Below are 23,128 nucleotides of genomic sequence, written 5' to 3'. Positions count from 1 at the left end.
TTAAAAGCAAAGGACATAGGAGGCGCTCAGTATTGACTATGATGCATTCCTCACAGGGCCGAACTGGAAACCGAAACCAACCCTGGCAAACAGCACGGCCGCCACCCCCTGGGGGAGAGAGGGGTGTACGGCGGAGCAGTTTGCTAAGGCTGGTTTCTGCCGATTTTGTTACAGGGGGGCGGTTTTGCCGGCCCCGGTACCGAAAAGCTTTGAAAATGCAATAGGTCTCGCCTTTGATTAAGTTAAAGCCATTTGCTTTGCTAATGGTATTGTATAGCAAAGCAAAAATGGCGAGACCTATTGCATTTTCAATGCTTGTTTTAAATAGTCACTTTGTCAAATGAAAGGTTATTTCCAACTTGGTTCTTCTGATGCTCTATCTTCAGCGATTGAGACTTAAATTGTGGACGTGCTTTTGCATATATTTTAAAAAAGCATCCTGTTAGTCTAGGGTCCCCGCCTGTTAAGCAAACATGCACAGCCTCTTGCCAACATCCGATGTAAGCAGCAAGAAATCTTGGCCTTAGCAGGACCCTTCTTTCTGTTAATTAAGATTTACAGGTGCATAAAATATGAAGCTGGATTATTTCGATTTGCTGTACAGTCTGCATTTTGTTGCTTTCTTATCCTTTACTGTCCCATATTGAAAGTATTGCATCACTATCAGATAAAATCTGTACCTGAGGGTGACACTCTGAAATGGTTGTTTGATGTTTTATTCATAGGTGGAGCTCGCCACCCAGAAATGTCTTCTCAGCTTATTTTAGTTAGGTCCTCGTGAAAAGAGGATATTTTGCTTGCTTTGTTGCTAATTGTTTTGTCTGTGCTGTCGGCAATGTTCTCCCTCAGTGACATCCATATTTACCATGTCAGATCAGTATCATAACTCTAATAGCAGTTTCTTGCTCAATACAAAACTGGAGTAGAGACAACAGTTCCACTAATGTGGGAGAGAGGGTCCCCAAATGGCCCTCAATTGCCGGGCTCCTCTGTTAATCTGAAGCTTATGGGATGGTGTAGATTCAAACACACAAGTTTAATGGACACCTAAATAACTGCAGTTGGTGATCCATCTCCAGCCAGCAGACAACTGACTCAAGAAGGAATCCACCACTGTCCTACTGCAGCATCACCCTTGAACATGAGTGATGCAACATTCTGTATTAAAGAAATATGTATTCTCTATATTTAACCATCACCATGTATATTGTTCTAATAAACAAATACAACAGCTTCCTTCCTCCGCACCAGAATGAAACCAATCCAGGGCACCTTCCTTAGCTCGGGAGAGGGAACTATTGGTCTTCTCACCCGTCCTCCTTGTACAGTTGGGTAAACCATAGGCTTAAAATTACCATCGCGGCCTCCTTAACCCCCTACCCCAGCTTCAGTATGGGGCATTATCTTGGGAATGCACCCTGCCATGGCCCAGTTATCTGCATAATTGATGGGTTTTTTTGCACGCAACTGGCGGTCGCCAGTAGGTAGTTATAGTTAGGACCTGTTATCCATAGGAAAACCGCAACATTCTATTGGCAATAACTTTGGCGTTGATTGATGAATCTTCATGAAATTTTCTAAACATTTGGCCAGCTCAGTTCCGCTCCTTCCCTGAAAGTTCGGGGGTGATTGGTCAAGTTGGGGCCGAGATAAAAGGGGGTCCCAAAACGTGTTTTCCAGAATGTAATTTCCCATAGGACCTTTAGCCACGGCTACAGCCCGAACGGCTGAACGAAATTACACCAAATTTGGCAGAGAGGTAGCCCTCAGTTCCAACAGTAGTTCCTGAGAAAATTACGGTTAAATTCATTTATATATCTATGGGCGCGGTGGATCCGCAGGTTGTGCGAGGATTGGCATCGTAGCATAAGCGCAACGTCCCGATCACACGCTCAATGCTAATTGGCTGTCAAGCGGTTGTAAACATTTGAAACCAGGAACTGTTGGCAGCCATTTTATTCCTCGGTATAAGCGAGGCTGGAGAAGCCTGTGAAATATGTGTGCAAAACGTGAAAAGGGGGCAGGGTAGACACACCCTGACCCCCTAAGCCTGCTCAAGGGGTCCCATAAGGACCCGTAGGGCAAAAAAATAAGAAAATATATATATATTTTTTTAATCGCCGGATGCACGTAGGATCCGCATATTTCGCCACCGAAAAACATGAAGCATGTATTTTTGAGATATACATCAAGCTTATGTGTTTAGGTTTTGGGTGGCTCTAAAATAGCCCTTGTGTTTATTGAGAGATTTTAGATGCAGAGTCTAAGGTTCATGAGGAAGACTATGTTCCCTTCATCTGTAAAGTGTACACCATCTCTCCTATAATGCCATGCATATTGAAACGCAGATTGTTGTGGTATATGGACCCCATTCTATAGTCTCGGAGAAAAGCAGAAACCGATTTATTCACATGTTTCCCAGTTTTCTCAATCTGTGGATAAAATTGATTGGACCAGTTCCATTTCTGCCTGTGGCATATGTTAGAATAGACAAAGGCAGTTTGAGGGAAGAGTGACATCAATTCTCCAAAGGTGACCTTCATTAGCATTTCCAGACCTACCCCAGTCAAAGTGCCTAGGTCATTGCCACCACAGTGCACAATTATGAGGTCAGGGTGTTGGAGATGCAAAAAGGATTTCACCAATGGCATAAATTGGTGCCACTTTAACCCTCTGTCCAATCCATTTAATGTCTACATTTGGTAAACCTAGGTCTTTGTGATTTCCTTTGTGTTCTGCATACCTTTGGCTCCAGAAAATATAGATGTGTCCCACAATCCACACACTAAGCATCTTGAAAGGAGGTCTGGATGCACTCAGATGGACTCTGTAAATGAAATGGCAGTTTGAAAACTAAGATTTTTCTAAAATGGTGGATAAGATGCAGTGTTGAAAACATTCTACACTGAAAACTAGGGTGCATGTTTCTGTTTTTTAAAAGCATGATTCTTACTGGTTATCAGAAAGTGATTAAAAAGAACACTACGTAGGATAAACTGGTATATTGAGAAGTAAAGCACACTTGCTGTTTTTATTAGCAACATTGTGGGATGAACTTTTGACCTGTGTGCTCAGTTAAGTGTTTCATGAAGTGTTTTTTATCGTAACAGGCAGAAGGCAGATTGGGGTAGGGTTGAAATTTGTCATTTGGAACACAGAGGTAAGAAGTTAACCATACTATGTTGCTAAAGGAAAAAGTTACTGTGTTGTAGTCTTAAAACTTTTCCATATGAACCATTAGTCATAGCTATAAACTCTGGTAAAGAGTTAGCCTCAGAATTATACTTCAAATTATAAATATAATTTCTATTGGGGACCGCTACCCCCTCCCCCCCTAAAAGACGTATATACTTTTTTTAAATAAACTTTTTTTAAAACTATAAAAAACTGGAAATGTAACTTAAAGATAACAATACAATAAATAACTAGAAACATAACTTTAACAAAACAATATAATAAACAGCATGTGATATGGACTCCAAAAGAAGTACGGTAGGTAATCTGCAAAACAAAAAAGAAAATTAGTGTTTAAAACTAGATCGATGAGACTAAATGAGGTCAAACATTACAAGTCAAAGTAACCCTTGACGATATTTCCTTCTTTTAACGTGTGCAGTGTGCCTTATACATTTCACTTGTCTTATAGGCCCGCGTTCAAGCGGTGTCTGTATGGAAGTGCCTACTGCGTCAGATTTATATTACAGATCAACTGGTCTTCAAAATGATTCAGAGATGAGACAAAATTAGGTAAGCGATCAAGTCATTATGCAGGACAATATTCTTTAGGGCTTATTTACAAAACTCTTGCGCCACTTTTGTGTTACTTTTCTCATGTTGATAGTGGTGCAAGAGGCTTGTAAATAAACTTTTATTTCTAATGCATTCAATCAGAGGCATTGTATAACTAGGCCGCTCTGCTTACTTTGTGTAAACACTGTGACCAGCAGATTTCACAACTTGAGCTCAGCTTTGGTTCTACACAGCAAAGTGGACAGCAGCGTCCATAACTTTAAAAGAGCAAGAGAAACGTTGTGAGAGAGAGAGAAAACGACATTTAAACTGTGAGAGAGAGAAAGTTATAGATGGAGCAGATTTACAAAACCAGCCTCCCCCACCCATGGACCTTCCTCCTCGTTGTTGCCACCTCCTTTGCTATGCCTTATCAATCAAATCTCTTCACTTGACCTTGGGTGTACTCGCTCTCAAAACGCTTCCACTGGCCATTGTACATGCAGACTTTGGTCCACCCTTTTTATCCATTTTTGCACTTTAGGATATAACGTCCTACCTCTGTTCTTCATCTCCTACTTTCTCCTTTCAAATTCTCTTGGACATACCTTATCAAGCCTTCAAGAGAAAAAGTAAGAAGGCTGGGAAACCACTTTATATATGAGCTCTGTATGCCATGCTAATACCCAATCATCTAATTACATGCTTGCTACCTTTCTGTAATGCACTTCAGTTGCAATGTCCATTCTTGTCTGGCTTTGTGCGCCACGACAATAAAAGGGACCATTTTTCTGCATATTTTTAATAAAGCACTTGACACAATGCATAGTGACACCGTATTTATTGCAAATATTTATTGAATGTTTTGAAAATAATTTCCACAAGCCTTAAAAAGGTGAATGCAAGAAAAGTTACTTGCTGCATATGCAAGACTGCTTTCAAGAGGAGACCCCAATAAAGAGTACTTGTGTGGAACTGCAAGTATGCGGAAGCACTTGCAGACCAAGCATCCGGTCAACTTTGCAAGGGAAGAGTTAGGGAGATTGAGAGAGGCTACTCCTGCATCATCAGAAGGAGAAAGTACCAGTGGAGCAACACCGTCAACCTCTACTGCACAACCTAATATTCGTTCCCAATTTGGAACCCGGTAAGAGAAAAAGTAAGAAGGTTGGGAGCTCTGTATGCCATCCTAATACCTAATCATCCATTAGTTATACAGAGATCCAGCCTGTATCAGACCCATCCGTATAAGTGTGAATTGGAGATTATCTGCCACCAAAAACCCCTCAAGAACTTACATACGTTACTTTTTAACTTCGTCGACTAGTCATATTGAGAGTTTTTACCTTAATGTTATCCGTTAAAATTTGTGAATCTGTCTGGCTGCATTCAGTAGAGAAAGACTCTAAATGTAAAAAGAAGTACATTCGCGCATCATAACAGCAATGGTAAAAATTGCAGTACCCGGCCCTGGCTTCATTGGCTGGGTTAGTCTCCTGTACTTGGAGCCTTTGGCTCAAGTGGTGGTAAATAAGGTCTCGGCCCCCTTTCTGTTGGGACGTGGCACCCGGCAGGGCTGCCCACTTTCCCCTCTTCTCTTCGCGCTGGCTATAGAGCCTCTGGCTGCATGGGTGCGATGGGAGCCCTCGATTAGGGGGCTGCAGTGGTCCCCTGAATGGGAGGACCGCATCTCCCTGTATGCGAATATTTTGTTGTATTTCACCTCACCGCTTAAGTCTCTTATTGTAGTCTGTGATGTCCTTGCTTCTTTTGGCCGTAACTCTGGCCTCTCTATTAATTGGTCCAAGTCGGTCTTGTTTGTGTTGATGGGCGATCCGCCGGTGCCTCCGGGTAATTGTCCTATACAGGTTTGTGTAGAAGGATTTAAATATTTTGGGATATTTGTATCTTTGGATCCGTCGGTTAGGTTCTCTCGTAACCTTCTCCCCCCCCCCCCCCCCCCGTGTCGGCTCAGGAGTGATATATCCAATTGGAAGAAGCTCCCTCTCTCATTATTGGGTAGAGCGACATTGTTTAAAATGATGGCCCTCCCACTTTTCCTCTACGCCCTACAAAACTCTTTTGACGTGGTGCCCGCAAGTTATTTCCGGGAAATAGAGAGTCCACAGCGAGGTTTATTGTGGGAGGGGCGGCAGCGTATTGCACTGCATAAGTTGACTTTCATGGAACGATGGGGGTATTGCCCTCCCGGATGTTAAGCGATATTGGGCGACCCACTTGGCTGCAATTAATCATTGTACGTATGGTCGGATTGATGACCCCAGTTATGCCATGGATAAGTGGTTGCTCCCCGGTAGTGGCTATAACAGAGCCCCGTACTCTAGACCTAATAGTGTGCAATTGACGGGGCCTACTAAACATTCAGTACATGTGTGGCATGGGGCAACGGACTCCTTGGGTTGGAAAGGTAGGCTGACTATGGCCACCCCGCTGAGGTACACTGAGAGCCTTGGTAAACTTTGGAAGACCAAAGGTTTTGATAGGTGGGAACTTATCGGTATCTCCTTAGTAAGGGATATTTGGGGGAAGGGTGAGATTAAGTCATTTGACGTGATGCAGAAGGAATATAAGCTTGCACCCTCTGAATATTTTAGAAAGGTTCGGCATTCTCTTGTCACTCTTGTCACTATTGCCCGGTGCCTTCAGAGCCCTTCCCTTTGGAAGATAGAATATTCGACGGTCCCCTGCCTGATAGGACGATTTCTCTCATATATAAGAAACTGATTAATCATAGGGCTGACGCTCTCGGGGCACTGAGGGACAAATGGGTGAGGGACGGACTTGATCTGGATGATGAAGACTGGCAGTTAGCAGTATCATCGCCTAGAGAAGTTGCGATTTCAGCTCGCCTCCGTCTGGTGCAGTTAAAAATACTACAGAGTTTACCTCACGGGTCCTAGAATGGTACATATGGGTCTTTCAGAATTGGAGCTTTGTAAACGGAACTGTGGCTTAGTGGGTACCTTTATGCACATTATCTGGGAGTGTGAATCCATTGGTGCATATTCATGACACAATTAGGGAGATGTTTGGGATTTCCCTCTCCCCAGAGGCTAGGAGATGCTTACTTAATATATGGGAACCTACTGATTTAAATAATATACAGACGCTGTGGGTCACCTTGGGCTATATGATTGCCAAACGGAACATCGCACAACTATGGGGAGCTAGCGGGCCCCAACATTTAGGGAGAAAACTACATATGTGACCAGGGGGCGCCCCCGAAAATGGTTAAAGATCTGGGGACCCTGGAATAGCTACAGGGGAGAAATGTGTACGCCGCCCCTTGAGGCTCTATCCGAGGATTCCCCTTCCCTGTGAAGTTCCGTCACTGTTCTTGAATATTGTAAATCCTGTCATCCCGGGAAGTTTGCTCAGCCACAGGCTCAGACCCACTGTAATGTCTTTTTTCATGCTGATGTTTGTTTTAATAAAAAGAAATATAAAAAAAAATTATAGTATCTAATTTGCAATATTTTCTACATGTTTCCAGGTGTTTACCAATTGAGTGCATAGGACAGTCACAATAGTTCAAAACAATTTGTAATGGCAGGATAAGAAACATAATTTTAAATTCACAAACATAATGGAAATATCTTACTATACCCTGTTCAAAATTTAAGCTGTGCCTTTTTATAAAAAAATTCAAAGACAAAACAAAGTACCAAGTAATCCGAAGTTTATGACACCACTAGGGTATTATACAATTTCTATCATGAAATGTGAAAGTCAAACCTGATGACTCCATTAGGTCCATTGCAATTTTCATTGAGCTTGTCACGACTAGTATGTCCCATGTTTGAGACATCGGTATAATGAGCTAGAATAGGGGGATATACTTTCTTCAATCTTGGCAATTGGCTGCTGACGTATGTAACATTCTGCAAAGTGAAAAAAAGAGTTAAAAATGTATATGTTGTACAAATGTCCAAGCTTAATTTTAATGTACATGAAAACAATTGTTCTCAATAGGATTGGGGTTGAAAAGCAATCATCAGAGGTTTCAAACCAACCGCATTAGGACCATACTAGTGGTTAGACAAAATCATATGCGAATACCAATATGCTTCCGATGGGCACTATGGACGCGCTCAGTAGGTGTTCACAAGTCTCATCCCTAAAAGCCCTCTTTCCTATTAACAATTATTCTACCGAAAACAGTTATTAACCTAAAATAACATAAAGTAATGTATCTTCAACACATTAATGTTTAAAAAAAACATAATGGAAGTATCATTAACAGCATGCAAAAAACAACAATTGTAGCTGTCCTGTTATTTTTGGTTAGATTCTATCACTACCTGCCATTGGTCATATTTGGGACGCTTCAATATCTGTAGGAAAACCTTTTAGAGACATACGAATGGCTTTGTAAATATTTCGTTTTGATTCAACATGTCGATTATAAGTTGTACGTAAAGGCATCTTGGTAGCATTGTTGACTAATTTTACAAGCTTTTCTTGCATATTGGCAATATGGTACGGTCCAGTAAACTTATGCTCCAAAATGTCTTCTTTGTTGGTCGCTTGCAATTTGTCAGAAGTACTAACACTCCTTCTCTGAAGGTGTACAGTTTATATATTAGTATGCTCACATAAACCATATGTCTGTGGGTGACAGGTTGCACTTACAGAACGTTCTATTTGTAAAAGCTTAGATAACTCTCAATTAACCTAAAACAAATAGGTATAATTTTATTTGGCAAGCAAAATAGGAAATAGCATTGCATTATACAAATGTTAGGCCGAGATTGGTCACTCACTTCATTCACAAACTCCTGGCCTTGATCTGATGGAACCCTTTTTGGACTTCCATGATCTAGAAATTGAGAAATAAACATCAAATAAAATTGAAAGACATGTGTTCAAATACAAAGTGAAAATGTTGTTTTGAATTTTTTTATCTCAAATGCAGGCAGAAAACGTGTAACAAGCATTTAAATGAGAAACATATGGGTTTCAGAAACAAACGTCTATAAGACTATCACAATGGAGATTTTACATTTTATAAAAATATTTCTAGAAGGAAGAAAAATTATAACTCGCACATTGTTCAATTTCAATGACATATTTGGCCAATAAAATCGGGAGGACATGCTTTTTTTTCTCGTTTGTTGATACCAGAATGCCCACTAATAAGAGACAAATGGAATTCAAAAAAACGTTTTGGGCTGCTTCAGCACCAATGACAACTTTAGTTTTCTTTTCTTTACCACTGTAGAACAAGCTACCATCAATTAAAAAAAGAGAAAAGAAAAATGTTACAGTAACTATGCATGTCAAAAAGAATTACATGAAATGAGACCATGCCTTTTCTCAACCAGCCTTAAAACATTACAAGGAAAAAACATGAATTAAAAAATTATAGTACTGTCAATTGTGAATTTTTTAGACAGTCTATGTAATCCATGCTTTTGGACTTTAGTGAAATCTTCAGCATACACATTGTGTCTCTTAATGAAAAAGCTCTTGGTACTTACTGGCATCCATTTCTATTTAAAATGAGGATAAACATAAACACAAGGTTAGGAGAATATCATCACATGCTCACAGTACATTACAATACCATAAATAATTAAATATGTGAGTGAATACACCAATAATATAACAACTGCCCACCCCTGACCCCTCACTCTGCTCACAAAGTTTAAAGGAGGGACGGTCACGTGGTGCAGCACATCACAATCATGTCGCCTCACATTCAGGGCCGGCGAGAATAAGTGGTTGCTGTAAATACCCAGAAACAGAGGCCACAAGGAAGCCCCAAAGGAATGGCCACTTTGATGAAGATGCCTAGCTGTAACTTAGTGAAAAGAAGCCGCTTCAGCAACTAGGCCTGTGCGTGGGATGGCCACGTGGTGCAGTGCTTTACAATCAGCGTGGGAGAGATTAAGTGCCACGAAGAGATTAAGTGATTTGCAAACACACAGGTTGGACTCTGTTTGTAAAATGGTCGGCCCTACGCACTGGGGTTATCTCAAGTTGGTGGTACCAGAACGTGCTGACTAACTTGTCAATTGTGTATCAATGATTACCACTAGTACTCTAAGCCTTGAATAAAACCTGTCCTACAAATGGGGACCACAAAACCTTGTCACTCTTGCGCTGCACTTACCAATAAGCCACAGGGAACAGGAGCAGCGCCTCTCACCCCTCTCGTCGAAGTTTCAGAACATTCGACTACTTACCAAGCTTTAATTCCTAGGAAAGATGTTTGTACAGAAATACTACACCAACTTTCCAACTTCAAAATATTAAATACCTTTCAAGCTACCTTTCTTCCCAAATGTAGCACAGAACATAGCCCCTTCAAATACTCAATGACGTTCCATATATTTAAGATGAAGGCAGCAACGGTTATCTTGAGATTCTAAACCAAGACAAGTTAAAGAAGCAGGAAACCGTGCTAAAATACACTGCTTCAAGAACGGCCACGTGGCACTTGGCAAATTAAAGAAACGCAGCTGGATTAGGTGATTTGCACAGAAGAAAGGATAGCAAATCAAGTTTAATGTTATTAAAAAACATAAAGAGCATGCTAAAATACAACATTGGCCAATCGATTACATGTGCAGTGCATGGGGAGGAAGCAGCACGTGGCGCACTATTTAAATAATGAAAGGCGGCAGGATTAAGTGATTTGCCCAGAAACATAGCCTACCAAGGCAAGTTATTCGACGTACAAAAGCTGGAAACCGTGCTAAAATACACTATTGCCGAAAACATTACTTTTGCAATGCATGGGGCACGTGACGCACTACTTACACGAGAAAAACTACATTGGATTAACTTGAACACGTGGCACGCTGCTGCGGGAACGGCCACGTGGCGATTGGCAAATTAAAGAAACGCAGCAGGATTAAGTGATTTGCATAGAAACAAAGCTTACGAAGTCAACTTTAACGATCTAAAAAAGCAGGAAAGTGTGCTTAAAAACAACATTGCCAAATCGAAGAAAAAATTGCATTTACGCGGTACTTAAAGTTTGTTCAGATTAGTTAACTTAATTACCCTTAAATAAAGTGCTCACCTACGAAGAAGTGGATAAGAACACTATCAATAGCTGTGACTGCGGAATAGGAAAAGTTTGAGTTCAGCGACGCGAGGCAAGAAGTGAACACTATCGGCAGGGCTGTGACTGCGGAATAGGAAAAGTTCGAGAAGGTTTGAAGGTTAGAAATGCTTTGCAGAAGGATGATTGGTTGATCATGATCTCCCTGGGTGTGAGAGCTGTGATTGGGCATATAGTAATTGTAATTGAGCATGCGCAAATAAAATGATATACGTTAGAGGTACACAGCCAGTTGGTGGGACGTATTGTGCGCATGCATAACATTAACACGCCTGTGCTACCACAAACATGAATACGCAAAGTTTTTTTACTATCTGATCTCTCCTCACTCTATCTATCGCCCTCCCTCTATCTATCGCCCTCCCTCTATCTATCTATCGCATCACCACAGCACCACCATTCGGGGCACCACAACATCACTATGTGCTACCATAGCATCACTGAATGCCACAGCATCACTCGTCGCCACCACAACATCAGTCAGCGCCACCCCAGCATCAATCTGTGCAACCATTCAACGACAACTGGTTCAAATATGTTTTCTCAATCTTTCAAGCTTTATTACAAATGACACAAAAAGATGTTAATATTTGACTTCTGTTCTTGGATTTTCGTCACAATAAAATACACTGAACATAATCTTCACAAAAGTTATTTACAAAAGTTTAAGCTATTGCCATTATAAATTACAATAACTTTTATTTAAGTATTAGTTATTAAAAAATATTAAAAGCCATTGTTATTTGTAATATCAATACATCTAAGTCACGTAAATACAACACAGATTGCATTACAAATGCTATAGGTGTCACATTTGCGAAAGTTATAACTATTGGCATTGTAAATGACAAAGCTATTAATTTCGCTATTTTCAAAACCAACACATAAATAAAAAAATTGTCATTTAGAATACCAATAGCTCAAACTTTCCTAATGCGAGACCTATTGCATTGCAAATGCTTGTTGGTATCTTGACTTTGACCCAGTCATCATCAACTACAACAGTCCTCTTCACCGCTTTCCTCACATCATACCCCTCTTTTCCATTCTCTTCCTCTCCCTCTGTACCATCCACGCCATAATCAGCTTCCTTCCTTCTAGTAGCAACCCACAATTTAATCACCTCAGTACTGGCTACTCTCCATTTGAACAACTGAAGGGAGCCAGCCCTTTGGAAGAATGTGGGGTAAATCTGTACTCTCGCATTTTCTTTTTTAACTGCCTCTTCTTGGTTATTACCAGAGACCACAACCAGTTGCATTACTTCCTTAAGCACCTTAACAAACCTTTCCACTACACCATTGCATTTGGGATGATACATGCAGCTTTCTTATGCTTGATCCCTCTCTTATAAAAAAAATCCTCCACAACCCGAGAAGTAAACTTGACCCAGTTGTCAGATGAAATAGACGCAGGAAATTCTTCACCTTCAAAAAGATCTTCCAGAAAGCTAATAACTGCTCCAGATTCAATTGAGTTGACTATCTTTAGCTCAGGTCATCCCGAGAATATATCAAGACAGACTAAAACCTAGTGGTCCTGAGACTTCAACTAGGCCGGACCTAAAATGTCCACTGCTATGTCCACCTTTGGGCTACTAAATTGCCCTCTGATCACCATCAGAATTTTATCACTACATACACATTGAGAGCAATATTGAACAACTCTCTGTGTGCACATCCATAGCCGGCCACCACTTCGCTACCGGCCACCACTACGCTTCTCTAACCCTTTCTTTGATTTTAGCAATACCCAAAGGACTCGCACGTACATTAGCCACTAGTTTGTTTCTCCAACAACCAGGGACCACCAACTTGATGCTACGTATCAGCAATCCCCTTATCACAGCCAAATCATCTTTGACATGCCAAAATCCTTTGAGATCCTCCTCACAATCCTGTTTTTCACTCCAGCCTCATTGTACCTTAGCTATCACCTGTTTGATAGTACTCTAGACTTTCTCTCCACAAAACTTCTGAAACGAAACCTTCACTAATCACACAGACATTTACCTCCTCTTCAGACTCCTTTCTAGCAACGAGATCACAGTCCTCGGGTAAGCCAGGACCCTTTGCAATACCCTACAGTCTGGATAGACAATCCACCAAGATGTTCTCAGAACCGGGTAAATATGAAACCTTAAACTCAAATTCTTGCAAGGCTACCACCCACTTTCTTATCCAATGAGATACAAAATCAACTCCTTTCTTTGCGAAAACTTCTTTCAATGGCTTGTGGTAAGAAATTACCCCAAAGCACTTACCTCACAAAACATTTTAAAGTTTGCACACTGCCCAGTAAACACCGAGCGCTTCTGTCTCACCACTGAGCAATTGCATTCAGCTCTTCTCAAATGTCTGGATATAACAACATGGTTTTCTCTGAGCCATCCACTTTTTATAGTAATACAGCACCTAACCCCTTTGAACTCTCATCAGTCATAACATATGAGACCTTGGAGGGATCAAAACTTGCCAAACTTGGGGCATCATTCAAATGTTTAATTATTTCGAACTCTTCACTGCATGCTTGTCCGCATTCAAACTCGCAGCCCTTTTTTAACAACCTACGCATGCATTCCGTTTTCTGTGCATATTTGGGAAAATTCATTGTAGAATTGCACCATTCCCAAAACCTTTACTAATTCATCCATATTTCTGATAGAATTCAGATTGAAAAGAGCATTCATCAACGAAAGCTTACTAAGCTTGATTCCTGACCCCGAGAATAAGTGCCCTAAATACTCCATTATCTTCCATCAAATTTGCACTTGTCCACCCTCCTAGTGAGACCAGAATCAAGCAGCTTTCCCAACACTGCGGGAAATCTCTCATCAGGTTTCTTGAGATTGACCCCATAAACCAGGACAACGTCTTGATAAACCTCAGAAATGAGACCAACAGGCATCCTCAGAAATGTGAAGGTCCCAAATGTACATTTATTGTACAGTATATATTAGAAACTTCACCCACCAAGCAGCTACAACCAACTACCATGCTTCTATCCTTGATGATGCCTGCATTCTAGATGACTGAATCATTCCCTAGCAACAAGGATACCTAGCAGATACATGCTTGATAACACCACACAATCAATAAAGAGCATAGGGGAATAAACAAACCTACCTGCTGCCCGGTACCGCCACCTTGCCCCACGGCCCCGGCGGGGGCTTGCTGCTGCTTGCTGTGTTGCAGGCAGGTCCCGACTCTGCTGCGGGGGTAAAACCACAACTCCCAGCACCCAGAGCGCCACGCCCACCACTGACGCCAGACATCGCGCCAGGAGGCGCATAAGTTGAGGCGGGGGCCTACACCCGGGGAAAAAACAAACCTACCTGCTGCCCGGTACCGCCACCTTGCTCCACGGCCCCGGCGGACGTTTGCTGCTGCTTGCTGTTGTTGCGGGCTGGTCGCGGCTCTGGTGCGGGGGTGAAACCACAACTCCCAGCACCCAGAGCGATGCGCCCACCACTGACTCCAGACATCACGCCAGGAGGCGCGTAAGTTGAGGCGGGGGCCTGCACCCGGGGGAACAAACAAACCTGCCTGCTGCCCGGTACCGCCACCTTGCTCCACGGCCCCTGCAGGGGCTTGCTGTTGCGGGCAGGTCCCGGCTCCGGTGCAGGGGTGAAACCACAACTCCCAGCACCCAGAGTGCCGTGCCCACCACTGACGCCAGACATCGGGCCAGGAGGCGCATAAGTTGAGGCGGGCCTGCACCCGGGGAGGAACAAACGAAACCTTCCTGCTGTCCGGTACAACCACTTTGCTCCACGGCCCCGGCGGGGTCTTGTTGTTGCGGGCGGGTCCTGGCTCCGGTGCGGGGGTGAAACCACAACTCCCAGCACCCAGAGCGCCGCGCCCACCACTGACGCCAGACATCGCGACAGGAGGCGCATAAGTTGAGGCAGGGGCCCACGTTACGCGGGGCGCGTGCGGGAGAAGCTCGGGACAAGGGCGGGCCGTCTTAAGCTGTCAGAGATCGGAGGGCGATGGGCTGGGCCACCCCTCTGAGAGGTCCATTATTTGTAAGGTGAGTGGCAAAAAGAAATAGCAATATGGGTAGACGCACAGCAACACCAGGACTAAGGCCTACTACCACTATAGACAGCATGCTCGAAAGAGCTGTTAGTATTGTCTCATCTGAGATTGATCTAACAGAGAGGAGATTATCCTTGGGACTACCTGCACCCTAATTGAATCTGCCTGAAGGAGTTGATTGGGGCAACTTCAGTGCCCTGCCTTCTTTGATACCCTCTGTGAAACTTAGCACTGCTCGTCATCAAGAAACACAGTCAGATGGTCCCGAGTTGTTGGACACCGAGAATAATGAGGCAGATGAAGACCTTACGGATTGTCAACCCCTGACTCATGCTTAAGTCATTGCTGAAAACGCTGTCCCAGACCCCAAAGTTACAGGGGCCAAAAGCAAAAGAACTGCACCAAAATCTATTAGTAGCAAGAGAAAATAGCCACCTCCCTCTAAACCTCAATCCACAGCTCTGAGTTCTTGGATGCTAGGCACTATTGCTGTGCCCTTGGGGCCCATTATTGATTCCTCAGTACCATTTTTTCTACTTGTTCATCTTTATGATGCTCCTTGCCCAGGTATGGGAGGGTAATTTGGGCAAAACCCCTGTTTATTATATAGAACTTGGGACCCATTGAGCCAACAAATAACATTACTGTTCACTTGACCACACCAGAAGCCACAGCCTACTCTATCCACACCCAAACTGAGCATACAATTGCTCCAAGTACTCGTGTTAGGCCTGCCGATATCTCAATTGACACTATAGCGGATTCAGTTTATGAACGCATGAAAAACTTGGTTGAGAAACATTTTAATGCTCTACTGAAACGTTTGGACAGGCTTGAAAATCTGGTAAAGAAATCGGATACCCACAAAAGTACATTTAATGTTGTTGGTAAAACCGGGTGGGAGCAGCACTCAGTCACTGAGAATAGTTAGTCAAAGTATACCTCGGCAGATTGTTGACTCTGTCTTCCCCTCCCAATACCGCTTGTGAAACGTGTGGTAACCATAAAATTAATCCATATTTTAAACCACCCCTTAGTGCGATACTTCCGTCACGCACAGTATCTGGTCACAACACTATTAGCAATAATTTGCCTTGTAATCTTGTATCGGCTAACCCCATGCCCCTGGACCCTATACCCTCAAATATTGTAAAGGTCCCAATGCCCTTTCTACTGTGGATAATTCTGATAATAAGACGTCCACAGACGTCCTTCATTTACCACCTGAAGCATGCCCTTATGTTGTAGTTCTAGCAGGCGTCCCTCCCCTAAAGAAAGACCAAATTGAGTCTTGGGAGCAAGTTCGGAACAAGAGTGTTGATTGACTATCTAAACACAAAGGCCTAGGGATGGCAAATGTCGGTGAGATATTAATGGTCCGCCGGGTGGGATGGGTTGGATCTTCTCAAAAGAACATCACAGGGGATTGTATTGTTGTAAATTTTAGATGCCCTCTGCTGGTAAAATGGCTATTGCAAGAACAGGTATTTTATAACAATTTCCCAACTCTCGTCCATTCGTTACCCCTGGCCTTTTTCTACAAACCTCCACCGGCCCCATGCCCCATTATCCCTACTCACACCTCACAGAATCGGTTCTCTGTTCTGTCAAGTCTAGAGTCTAGACTGACTATCGAACCAATCATCACCAGTTGCACCTGAGACTAAGGAGCTTCCAACAGATTGTCCCATTGCTGTTGATCCTAGACCCCAAGATCCTAATTTAGGTGTGCTTAGCTGGAATGCCGCAGGACTAGCAGCCAATTCTAAATTTTACGGAGTGGGTTGACTTAGTCCAAAAATAAGATATTTTAATGTTTCAAGAGACGTGGTGCACAAAGGAATTATTTTTAGGAGGTGTTGTGTGTGTTAATAGCATTGTACCCAGTCCTAAAGCAGGCCGCCCTTCCGGTGGTCTTTCGACGTGGATAAATATTTCAGTCGGGGGTAGTATAAAACCACTTGTGACAAATAACGAGAATTTCCAAGCCACGATTTATACATGGGGGGTATCGATTTGTTTTATTAACTTTTATAATAATGATTTCACAACACTACCAAACAGGAATTGTATCAACTTGTTCGAGTTTATCGCTAATTTAGAACATCAGTACGTGCACGATAAACTTGATGGAATTTGCCTAGGTGGCGATTTTAACGCACGGCTTCTTAGCGACACTGACATAACCACCATTACTCCGGTCAGGGAGCCCACATGCAAAAGAGGGGTTGAACTTTTGGATCACTGATCCACGCATAATTTAACGTAATGGAAAAGGTTTGAGTACATCCAAATAACAATTGCCCATTGCCTACCTGTAGGGGATGTGGTTGTTCCTCTATAATAGACTATGTTTTTATATCGTCTTCATTGGCAAACCTCTTAGTAAAGGCGGAGGTTTTATGCACCACCCTAGGCGATCATAACCCTATTTCTACAATCATTAGATTTTCCCCCAAACCTGGCACCCTAAAAGAAGTCGGGGCTAAACACTTAGTGGCATCTAGTGATAAACTTAGAGTGATCTGGAAGGGCATAGATAACTAAGTATTACTTGAAAACATGATAAAACAGTATCCACTATTTATAGAAACATCTTTGTCAGGTAGCACCTCTGACGTAGGGATTATTGAGGCGTTTAGTAGCTTATGTGCTGGCAGTAAACACCTTATTTCAAGACCAGCCATAAACACTAGCAAGAAATCCAAATGGTTTGATGGTATATGTTTGCGTGCTAATAGAGAACTGCGTGTAGCTTTAGCGGCTACACCCAGGGACTCTATTTTAGTCAGATCGTTAAGAACTTGTTACAAGAAAGCGACCAGGTCGCGTACAGACGAGATCTTAAAAGAACGTTGGGCTAATCTTGCTAGTACCGCCTCACTTAATGACGGAACTGGATTTTGGAAAGCATGAAAGCCATGAGATCTATTGGCTTAGACATTACTCCCATAAGCTGTAACATAACGAACGAATCATGGGAAGCGCGCTTTGCTAGAATCTACACAGTACCTTCAAAGAACCCCAATATCAATATTAGCCCATCAGTCAACAAGGTATTTATATCTGTGACAGAAGTTGAGGATGCCATACACCAAAGAATAGGGAACAAAGCCACAGGACCGGACGGGCTCCCCATTGATCTTATAAAACATGAACCGGATTTTTGGGCACCCCTCCTATGCAACGTTTTTAATAATTTGACTAACACAGCTATCGCGAGTACCTGGTCGACTAGCATTATCGTGCCCATTTTAAAAAAAGGAGATCGATCTAATCCCAGCTGTTACTGCCCAATTTCTTTGATAGACAACACTTTAAGAAGGGTTGTCTTCAACAAGATCAGGACCTGGGCCGAAGACAACCAAATTTTAAACAACTGTCATCTGGGTTTTAGAAGCAATCTTGGAACTATTGAACAGTGTTTGAATTTAAATCTCATTTTGGGTAAATACACGATCGCACAAAAGTCACCAGTCTACTTGGGTTTTATGGACCTCACATCAGCATTTGATTTTGTTAATAGATCTCGCTTGTGGGCGGTCCTTTTAAATTATGGGTTGGACGAGGCTTTGGTTTATTTTTTGGCACATTTGCACAGGGATTTAAAGACGCGGATGACGATTAGTAATGACGTGGAGGTCTCAGGGGATATCGTTAGAGGGGTTAGACGGGTATGTGTTCTTGCCCCTCTCCTTTTTATCCTCTATATAAATGAACTAATTAACACCCTGTCAAAACTGACCTACGATGTCCCCAAAATTAACGGCAACCCACTCCCCGCGCTTTTATACGCAGACGATGCGGTCCTCATGGGCGGCACGCCCAATGCACTCCTCACTTTAGTTATGGGTTTTGTGAACTTTATGGCCGACCTGGAGCTCTGCACCAATTTTAAGAAATTATATATTATGACTTGAGGCCCGAAAAAACATTGTATTAATTACATAACTTCTGGTAGTGAATCCCTAACACGCGCAAGCACTTTTCCCTATTTGGACCTAGTTTTTTCAGAGACAGGATCCTGGCAAGCTCATGCGGCCCATGGCAGAAGTAAATTCTCAAAAGCAATTAAATCTATTCGGAGTCTCCGGCAGCCAAAACAAGCAGAGGTGGTCTTACCCATAACGAAGATTTATGAACTGCAATGTATTCCAACGGCCACATATGGCGCGGACGTTTGGGGATTTACAAACTGCAGCGTAATCCAAATGGAAGAAAATAGATTCTGTAAAAAAATGTTGGGGGCCTAAATCTCTTCTCCAACCTATGTGTGTCATAGGGAACTGAATTTGTGCTATGTAGAGGATTTCATTAGGTCCCGCCCAGCTATATTCTGGCTAAATATATGGCAGAACCCCGCAGCAATCTGCAATTTTAACAAGAGATAATTGTAGATTGCCTTTAGTGCGACAAGGGCAGTTCCATACCTTGGCATTCTGCGGTCAGAAAAAGTCTAGCTAGCGTGAAGTTGGAACACATTTTCTCCCATACCTTAGCCCTAGAGGGTATGAGCACAAAATCACTTAGGGGGGCACTGTATGAACTGTATAACAAAGAAATATACACCAATGAGCGCTTAAAACCATTAGTTGCCAGGTACATGCCCCTTTTGGAGGCACCGGGCATTCAACATCACATGCTCCGCAAATACCTTTTGAAGAGCATTGGGCGATGGAAAAGGAGTTTACTCCGCTGCCTTAGGGATGGCAGTATAAAATATTCACCTTGTTTCCCTTTAGGATTTAATATTAACCTTGAGCAGATGTATTGCTCGTTCGGTATTGGTAGCAAACAAACAGTGACACACTTTTTATTTTTTTGTCAGTTTTATGTAAAATACACAAAACCGTACCTGATTCCGTATTTTAAAGCATCGGCCATCTTTGATTTTAAATAGCCCACTTTGAAATTTTACAGCTCGGAAGTGATGACTTGATTTGCCGTGTAAGTACGTTGTTACAAGTAGCAGTACGCTCACGTGCCTCCATGAGCGACTTCTAATGTGATAAATGCACTTAATAACGCCTAGAGAAGCATATCTATTATCGCCTTCTGTGTTGAAGATGACTCAAGACATAACTCCTTAAGGTGTACGAGCTAGATATAATCAATTAAATCTGTGATATGCTCTGGTTACTGTTTACAACTTTTTGCATCATATTAAATATGATGCCATTGTCAAATGCACAACGATTTTTTCTTTTGTTTATTTCTTATAGGGACGAAAGTCTACATATAAAGTAATTCTACCCTGATGCTGCTAATACTGCCCATAATCAAAGCACTTTATTCATTATGATGCTGTTACTAATAGCATGGCCCGGAATGGGCAGCTATAATGAATCATATTTGCACTGTGTTATTAATGCTGCTATATTCATTGCACTTTATTAACAATACGTTACTGCTTTTGTATGCCCGTCTAACTGTTTTTAAATGTTATCTTATCATCTTATTTGTAAATTTATTGCTGTAAGCACTGCAGTTGCATAGGATTTTAATGCGAATTTACATGTTTTAATTTGTATTGTATTTCTCCTGCTGGTGGTGATGAACTGTGCTTTTATGGATACTCTTATCCGAATAAAGATTATTTTCATTGAATTGAATAGGTATCAACATATAGATGTTTTTTTTCTCATTTGTATGATAGTTCCGTTTTGCTATGGGTAGGTTTCGAAAATTTATATTTGCTCCTTTTTTTTCTCTTGAGTCTTTAGTTTGTTACAGATTTAATACAGTGAGAGCTGCACAACCAGGTCTATCCAGTTTGTTTTATCGTAAGCTTAAGCAAGAATGAAAACCTAGCACTTTATTTACCCTTTTTCTTAAGAGTAATATTACTTGATGCTATTAACTGAAAATATTTTTGTTCTAGGTATGGAGCAAAAATTCGTGCACCCCATGCCCTGGTTATGACATTCCTGTTTAAAAGTGGAAGGTACAGTACTTTTCTTTATTTCGATTGAATATCTTCTGTCCAGTACTTTGGGCCCATTCACAAAGCTGTTTTCCACTGGTACTTGTGACTTGCTCCTCGAAATTCAGGAGTAACTAACACCTGCTCACCACCCAAAAATCTTTCTGACTTTGACCCTTTGTGTCTGCTTTGGGCTCTGCACTACTGCATATGCTTTTAGTTCATACCGTCTGTTCAGTGAACTAATTATTTTTATCAAGTTTTTAGGCGTTTTTGTGAAATGACTGAATTATGAAGAATATAGTGCAATATAAAGTTAACTTACATTAATAGCAGAAGGATTTTTATTGATTTAGGGTTTTAGTAAAACACTACAAACCCCTGGGGTGGCTTCGAAAGTGAACAAAAATGTGTCAATGGCAAGGGTAGCGTTGAACCAAGATATCTAAGGTAGAATGTGTAAAAAGCTTTGTGAAGCCAGCATATGGACCTCGGGTGGGATGACTGGTTTTAGGTTTATAACCAGTAACTCAAGTCACAAATGTCAGGTGGCTAATTGTCTGGGATGTTATGCAGCCTCCAACATAGCTCTTAGTATTTTAAAAGCTTTCTGAATCTCAACATACTGCCTGCCATTCTTTGAGATTTTTTTATTTTTTATTTTTTTATTTTACAAAGTTTTATATTGCGCAAACTTGATCCAAATCGGGTATCAGAGCTCTTTACTTAGCACTAGTTGCCTTACATGTGGGCACATTCATTTTTGTAAGGCAGGATAGGAGAGGAGGTGGCCCAATTGCAAAAAAGGAGACCTCGAAGCTGGGTAACCGGGTTCGAGTACCGGCAGGGACGCTCAGCGTCCTGTGATTCTGGTCAAATCACGTACTCTCCCCATGCCTAACAAAAAATGAATGTGTCCATCTGAAACGCAACTGGTGCTCACGAAAAGCGCTCTGAAACCTTTGGGATCTAATTTGCGCTATATAAAAAAATAAATGTTGATGATCCATGTGTGTTAAGGAGTTGCTTTCAATCATCTTTCAATCATCTTGAGGTAGAATGAGCGAATCAAGAGTATGTTCCGCTTACTGGATTTTAGACTTCTAGGTGGATAGTATAGGGCAAATGTAGTAGACAAGTGGTTGTTACATGAGTGGCCTTATGAATGATGCAAAACAACTAGATATTTACTTTTTTTGTTTGTTGTAAAGCCAGTTGACTGCTTTCAAGGCAGGAATGAAGTGGTCATTTTAATTAGGTCTAAATAGAAGGCAGGTTAAATGAGTTTGAACCACTTTTAGTTTAGTGGCTGGTTTGTTGGGCAGGAAGATGTGCTCTCTGTTTTAGTAATCCATGCAGTAATCTGCAACTTGGTCTTCATATTGCACCTCCTAAAATAGTCAGTTGTTAAGCAGGAAAGTAGGTTGCTTGAGGGTTATATACAAAGTAGATTCTTGCTTCTAGTGGCATCAGTGTGAAACAATCCGTATGGACCCTGCTGATAATCTGGTTACTACATGTAGGGTAGCATTAAATTAAAAACTGACGCTTTTGGGGCAGACCGGTCAGGATCGAAATCTCAGTACAATGGTGAGACAGAACTAGCACTGTAATAACCCATATAAAGTATTTCACATGATCATTGGTTTGATTAGTAGGTGCAACTGGAATTGTGCAAGTTTGGTTATTTTTGCAATAAAGGCCTATAGATTTAAGAGATGCTCTATGTGAGCCTGTAGCTGAATAATTGGTGTAATTCATTTAGATTTTATCATTTTACACTATTGTTTCAGATTTCTGTTGAATGCTCTGTCTCACAGAGTTGTAAAAATGTGGCCATTGCTTCTTTAAACTTCAACTATAATGACACCATCCAGTTGTCTAGCATAAGACTGATTGTCACCACATTAAGTTTTTCCAGTATTTTGGCCTTCACAGGGATGTGGAATTTCGTAAAACTTCTGCTTGTCAGTGAGACAGGTTACTTCATAAATCTGCCTGTCGTGTTGAAAAAAACAACAAAAAATCCCTTGTCCTTTTGGTGCCATTTAGTGCAATAGCAGATTATGGTAACAATCTCGTTATATGTAAGAGCTCTGATTATAGTTGATCTGATTTGTTCTGGGATTGAAAACTAGCAATTCCCTTATTTTGTCACTTTTCCGCAGATCTACATACTGGGTCTGGAGGTATGGATAAGCAATAGTTCCAGGGTTGGAATGCCCTTGTGAGTCTGTGCAAACCTACTACCGTGCATGTTTTAGGGATTTTCACCAGCTCTTTTCTAATATTTTCCAATACTGAGAGGTTGGAAATTTACTCCTGACTAGGGCAGAAGTGAAA

General features: G+C 41.7%; 1 protein-coding gene across 2 annotated transcripts in view; it reads left to right on the top strand.

Annotated features, from left to right (window-relative positions):
• PXMP4 (peroxisomal membrane protein 4) overlaps positions 1–23,128 on the top strand; it is a 105,758-nt gene that overhangs the window by 28,983 nt on the left and 53,647 nt on the right. For both annotated transcript variants that reach the window (XR_015297610.1, XM_086932383.1), the window contains exon 2: positions 20,744–20,806. Coding sequence is in view for 1 of the 2 variants with exons in the window: in XM_086932383.1 (XP_086788509.1) it covers positions 20,744–20,806 (63 nt within the window). In the remaining variant the exon portion in view is untranslated. The remainder of the gene's footprint in view (positions 1–20,743; positions 20,807–23,128) is intronic.

Source organism: Lissotriton vulgaris, chromosome 7 (assembly GCF_964263255.1).
Source record: "Lissotriton vulgaris chromosome 7, aLisVul1.2, whole genome shotgun sequence".
Classification (NCBI taxonomy): domain Eukaryota; kingdom Metazoa; phylum Chordata; class Amphibia; order Caudata; family Salamandridae; genus Lissotriton; species Lissotriton vulgaris.
Note: the sequence above shows the minus strand (reverse complement) of the source record. Positions and strands in the feature narration are given on the sequence as shown.